Source organism: Phragmites australis, chromosome 4 (genome assembly GCF_958298935.1).
Source record: "Phragmites australis chromosome 4, lpPhrAust1.1, whole genome shotgun sequence".
Lineage (NCBI taxonomy): Eukaryota > Viridiplantae > Streptophyta > Magnoliopsida > Poales > Poaceae > Phragmites > Phragmites australis.
In genome coordinates, this window is record NC_084924.1 from 25,017,927 (window position 1) to 25,024,190 (window position 6,264).

Below are 6,264 nucleotides of genomic sequence, written 5' to 3' on the forward strand. Positions count from 1 at the left end.
CCATCAAGACATTTCTTCTCTATTTTCCAGTGAGAATTTTACATTTTGGACAGACACCTGCATTCTCATGTTGCTTCCAAAACAGTATGCAATTATTCTTGCATGCATGAATACTATCATATCCAAGCCCAAAACATTTAACCACTTTCTTAGCTTTATTGAAGTTCTTAGGTACTGTTGAGCCCTCAGGGAAAGCTTCTCCAAGTAGCTCTAGAAGCATATCAAAACTTCTGTCACTCTAGCCTCCTAGAAATTTGATGTAGAGTAATTTGACTACAAAGCGTAACATTGAGAAGCTTTTGCACCCTGGATAAAGTTCCGTACTCACATCACTACATAATTCATAAAATACTTTTGCACCTTCACATGGATCTAGAAAACCATCGTCATTGATACCTAAATCCCCCATATCTAATCCATGTGCAACATCTTGAAGCATATCAAATATCTCATCAGCTTCTTCTAATCAGTCCTCTCAGAGAATCTCATCAAACTTAGTTTTCTCAGGAAAAGAGGCTGATGCCTGACCATGTTGAGCAAAAGAAGACGATGCCTCTCCATGGAACATCTCACACCCGAATGTCCACTGGTGCGGGCTCCAAAGTTGGTTGCAACTTTCTATGGTTTTGCCGGTGATAATTTGGGTTTTTTTTTTCAAGTTCCAAGGTTTGATGAAGTAGTAGCTAAGCCTCCGTTGAAGGAGCAGGAAACAACAACCGCTCTGATTTGCATTAAGGAAGGTATTGTCCCTGTTGAGCTCATCAAGTCGGAATTGGCTCGCCTCATTCTTGAATGGTCCTGGATGGTTTAGGAGCATGGGGATGGTTTCATCGTTCCTTTCCCATCCTTTCTTGTGCAAGGTGGAGTTACAAAAAATGGTGGCGGTCCATGAAGTTCGAACAGACAAGGGGGAGGGGGTGATGATCTTTCAAGAATGGGATCACAAGATAGAGCCATGCAAATATCTCCAAAAGGTGTGGGTTAATATGTACGGGGTGCCTTTTGAGATTAGATCTTACTTATCATTGTGGGCTGTCAGATCTATTCTAGGGGCTACTCAGAAGGTTGACATGAGGTACACAAAACGAACCAAAGTGGTTCACATCTTGGTTGTTGTTCTAGATGCTAAAGGTATTTCGGATGCTACAAATATCATGGTAGATGACGGAGTTTATGAGATTTTGTTCAAGGTGGATAAGATACTACAAGATGGGAAATGGGAAGATCACTACGACAATGATAATGATGATGAAGACCATACACAGGAAGAGGATGAGAACATTGAAGGTAGGGGCGCTAAAAGCCCAAGAACTATGAGGATTATAAGACCTATCCATATGATAATACACATGATAGAGACGCCAGGCAAGAAGATCCGAAGCTTGATGAATCTGTAGCTAATAATCAAGAGCATGTCACTGAGATAACAAAGGATATTTTAGCAATGATTGAGAAAAATGTGATGAATGAGGTAGCTAACAACGTTCCTGCCGACGATGCTACTACAGTGGGTGATTATAATACCGTCCATGAAAAGGATATGAAATCTTTGTCACAAGGACCTCTTGGAGACAAATCAACCACGGAGGGGGCCAACACAGATGCACATATCCCAGGAGGCTTTTGGTTTGGGATGTGCAGGTACACGAGCTAAGCTGGATGACTGGTAGAGCTCATCCCTGCGTCTGCCAGCTTCATGGGTGTGCCTACCATTGAAGAGTTTGTTACAGTCGCACGGGTGGTGGTTTCCGAGGAGGCAGCGATCGTCAAATCTGTTGCATTGGTCAATGACGATGGTAACGTCATCGTTGTCGAACCAGGGGTGGTCTCTCAACTCACGGCTCCTGCTTTGGACAGGGTGCCGATCCTATCTATGGAACCGGTGGTGGTTTCTCAACTCATGGTGTCGACTTTGGACGTGGCGCTAATCTTTTCTATAGTGGGTGCTCACCCGGCTGATGTTCAGGTGCTTGCACGGGAAATGGATCAGCTGGTAGGGGGCTCTCGAAGATTGCCAAGCCCTCGCTACTTTGACATGGAAGTAATGTATACCTTTAGATCAAACAATGGTGGATATCCATAAATTTGGGATATGACATATCCGTTTCTTATAGAACAAGCACTACTACAGAAACCCTCATCAGTGCCGGTTCAAAATCACCATCAGTGGCGGGTTTTGAACCGACACTAATTACTCGACACTAGTAGTTACTAATAGTCACTGACTATCAGTTTTAGGTATGGAATCAACAATAAAAATTACTATCAATGCTTGTTAGTGGCTCCAATCGGTACTGATAGTGAACTATCTGTGCCGGTTAAAGGTACCAATTGGCACTGATAGTCGGTTTATCAGTACCGGTTGGAGCTATCAACTGACACTGATAGTCGGTCTCGATTCAATATTTTTCGGGCTAAAAAAAGCTTCAAAAAATGTTTTCACGACTGTCAGAGGCTGCTCACCCGACCAACCCCAACATTCACAAGGTCACACGATATTCGCTCGTATGCGGCAACCATGACTCGAACTCATGACCTCACAGCAGGTGTGCACACGACCCCTCAAACCATCTCAGCTATCATCCGTTCGTGAGTATAGTAGCAAAATAAATCCTTTTGACATCTTCTAACCGAATATTTGAATGGTTATTTGGACATCTAAATGATCTCAAATGAAAAGTTATCAACTACAAAGTTGTACATCTTGTCGAGTTCTACAATGTACATATAAAGTTTGTCCCCATCCGACCACTCCTGCAACTTTGTTATAATTATTTGGGGATTTAAATGACAACAAATTAAAAAAAAATTAACTACAAAGTTGTAGATCTCATCGATGGCTATAATTTTCATATAAAGCTTTTACTCATCCGACTTCGCTTGAAAAAGTTATGAATTTTTAAGATCAACTGTGACAATAGCTATCACATCATAAGTGGCGGTTCGTGGCTAGAACCGACACTGATACTTACTATCAATGATGGTTCATAGCTAGAACTGACACTGATACTGATTATCAGTCTCGATTCATAGCTAGAACCGACACTGATGTATTAGTATCGGTTCGTGACTAGAATCGGCACTGATACAATCAATATCAATGCTGGTTCCGACCAATAATCGATAAATATAGTGACTATCAGTACCGATTCTTAGCTCCTCAATCGTTTTTCGTGTATAAGAGTTTAAGAATCAGCACTAATACATCTTCAATAACGATTACTCGACACTAATAATCTATGACTTTTGATTGTTTTTTGAATTTTGAAGCACTGAAACACAATATTTCCAACAGGCGACAGACCATCCAACGGCTGCAGGATTTGCAATTTTTTTAAAAATAGATACGTATATTTACAATTTCTTTTAAAAAATATAAAAATAAAAAGATCATAAAAATTGTATGTTCAAAATGGGCCAGGACGCGATACATCTTGGAGTGCTATGACTATGAGGCAGAGACTAGTAGCATGGGCTAGTTGTAGGCCTACCCCTGCGCCCAACTTGGCCCAGGCACACCACCCCTATAGCAGCCCATACCATCGGCGAACCCTAGACCCACCTGCTCAGCCCATCACGACCGTCCAACCCCCATCCGACGCCTTGCAACCAAACGCCATCTTGTATAAATAACCGCTCCGCCTCGTCCCTACGACTTCCCAAAGCCCTAGCCACGAGCAGCCGCGGCGCCCCAACCCCCTCACTCCCCTTCTCTCCCCCCCCCCCCCCCCCCCGCGGCGGCGGCGGCGGCGACGACTGCGACAGCGGTATGGCGGCTTCAACGGCGAGGACGGTGAAGGACGTGAACCCGCACGAGTTCGTCAAGGCGTACTCCGCCCACCTCAAGCGCTCCGGCAAGGTAACTTCGCCTGACTCGCCCTTCCCATCTGATCCGATGCTGCAGTTGGATCTGGTTATTTGATGGATCTTATAGTGGTGAGCTAGTGCCTCGGATTCCCGTTGCTTGTGCAGATTTGGTCGATCATGTGATCTTTTGGCTCTGTCGTGCGTCTTAGTATCTTGATTACACGAGTAGAAGCACCTAGCGTTTGCTTCAAAAAAACCAAGTAGATGTCGTGGTTGGTTGGGTATTATCGCACTCTAGTTTGGTTCGTACTGTGCGAACAAACCAATTGGATGATATTGCGAATTGTATGGTTAATGTATCAGGATGAGTGAATATACATGCGACTCGAGTTATATTAGGTGCAGGAATGCTGGAAATGTACTTCACCTTCTACGTTGTGACTTGTGATCATTTTTATTGTGGGTTGGAGCTTGAATTTTTTAAAGCATCAGACGCAACTATTTTTAACTTTCTAAATTTGTTAGGTCATAGACAATGCTATTCTGCTGGTCTTTTGGGCCTATGTGGAAGATCAATGCTTTCTGTTGTTCTAGGCGTGGTTTATTTTGTTTGAGTCTTTAGATTTTAGGCTCGTCGAAGTTAGTCTGGGGAGAACCTCTAGTTGAATGGGCCTCTTTGTTAATGGGGTTTCGTGATCCAAATCCGTAGGATTTAGACGCATTCAGTTTAGTGCTGAAAATTCCTGAGCAATCCCCTATCCCAAGAGCCTGAAAATGAGGTCCTATTTATTTTGGTTAAGTCTATTGATATCCTTCAAAGGTAGTCTGGAGAGAACCTCTAATCTTAAGGGTTTGTTTGGAAAGAGTGGCTTAGGATCCAAATCCTTCAGATTTATAAACAAATTTGAACTGAATTATGGAAATTCCATGAGCAGTTCCTCTCTTCCAAACATGCCCGAAACAACTATGATATTGCTTGTTCTGTTGCACAGTATGCTGTTCGTTGTGTTAGGCCGAATTGTTTCCTGTCATCATTCTTGAGCTTGTTCAGTGGACTAGTAAATTAAAATCTTTGTTTTAAATTTGTTACGAGGAACCAGTCTTACTTATCATGTGAGCAAACAAGTCGATTGGGGGAGGGGAGGTTGGAAAATGTTTGTTCTCCATGCATTAGTTATGTCTCCTGAACCCTGGTAGAGGCCCTGTTGAATTTCTTATAATTAAAATGCTTCGTTTTCTTTCAGATGGAGCTGCCTGAGTGGGTTGACATTGTGAAGACTGCGAGGTTCAAGGAGCTCCCTCCTTCTGACCCTGATTGGTACTACATCAGGGCTGGTGAGGAATCTTGTTCTTCTCCAATATCATTTATGAACTTTAGGATCTAATTATTTCGCTTCTAATTGGAGTTACTCATTTTCTTTCCCCACAGCCTCAATTGCAAGGAAGATCTACCTTAGGCAAGGCATTGGTGTGGGTGGCTTCCAGAAGATCTACGGTGGCCGCCAGAGGAACGGCTCACGCCCACCGCACTTCTGCAAGAGTAGTGGTGCCATATCACGCAACATCCTGCAGCAGTTGCAGAAGATGGGCATCGTTGATGTTGATCCCAAGGGGTAATTCAACTGCTTAGTGCCATTTTCTGGTTTGATATGTTTTTCATAACTGTTGATGCATGCGTATTCTCTGTTCTTGCAGTGGAAGGCTCATCACCTCCCAGGGAAGGCGTGATCTGGACCAAGTGGCTGGAAGGGTTGCTGTTGAAGCTTGAGCAGGTTCATCTTCGAATTCAGTGATGTCAAGTTTGATGGTTGAGATGGCTACATTTTATTTGCAGTTTTGGATTAGGACTTGCCTACCTTTGTGGGTTCAGAGAATTTAAGTTGAGTGCATCTAGTTATGGCGCTGCACTATATTTTCCCAAATGCCTAATGCAATATCAGAACTCATTCTAGAACCAAAGAAAGGGATTCTGTTTTTGAACTGCCTGTGGTAATGTCCATGATGTGTTTCCAGGGTTTCTGAATTCTTTTGTAGTTAATGGTTAAAATTTGCTTGTTGGGATTGAGATTTTGTATGGGAATGTTGACAGTTTCCAGGGTTTCATGTCGTCCGAAAGCTAATGTGGGCATTGTGTAAAGTTACTGCGGTGACGTGAGAAATTCGTTTTAACGCCGAAAGATGGAAGTGAATTGTGGTTACTTCTTTATTTTAGATTTTTTTTTTTGTTGCTTGTTAAGACTAGTTGCGCAACAAATAGAAAGGAATTTTACTGTGTTTGCTCGTTCAGACTAGTACTGTGTTTGCGTGCAGTTAGAGATGAAATGAATTTGCTCGTTACAGTTAGTGTTTGTCGGAGAAGGCGTCTCTTTGAATTTGTATAAATACAAGCACAATGCAATGAAAGATAAATCAATTCACTATACTTTCTGTCTCTCTACTGTCCAATTCTGTCATACT

At 42.7% G+C, this 6,264-nt stretch overlaps 1 protein-coding gene across 1 annotated transcript; it reads left to right on the top strand.

Moving 5' to 3' along the window:
- The first annotated feature begins 3,672 nt into the window (after positions 1 to 3,672).
- LOC133915928 (small ribosomal subunit protein eS19-like) lies at positions 3,673 to 5,910 on the top strand. Its single transcript, XM_062359337.1, has 4 exons — positions 3,673 to 3,859; positions 5,052 to 5,142; positions 5,237 to 5,420; positions 5,503 to 5,910. The coding sequence occupies exons 1-4, from the start codon at positions 3,770 to 3,772 to the stop codon at positions 5,573 to 5,575; spliced, it is 438 nt and encodes a 145-aa protein (XP_062215321.1). The 5' UTR covers positions 3,673 to 3,769; the 3' UTR covers positions 5,576 to 5,910.
- Positions 5,911 to 6,264: the final 354 nt, after the last annotated feature.

Excerpts from the sequence above, each read along its gene's own strand:
- LOC133915928 (XM_062359337.1), top strand. The coding sequence starts at position 3,770 with ATGGCGGCTTCAACGGCGAGGACGGTGAAGGACGTGAACCCGCACGAG. Across the intron at positions 3,860-5,051 it reads ACCTCAAGCGCTCCGGCAAG|ATGGAGCTGCCTGAGTGGGT; the intron begins GTAACTTCGCCT and ends GTTTTCTTTCAG. Across the intron at positions 5,143-5,236 it reads TTGGTACTACATCAGGGCTG|CCTCAATTGCAAGGAAGATC; the intron begins GTGAGGAATCTT and ends CTTTCCCCACAG.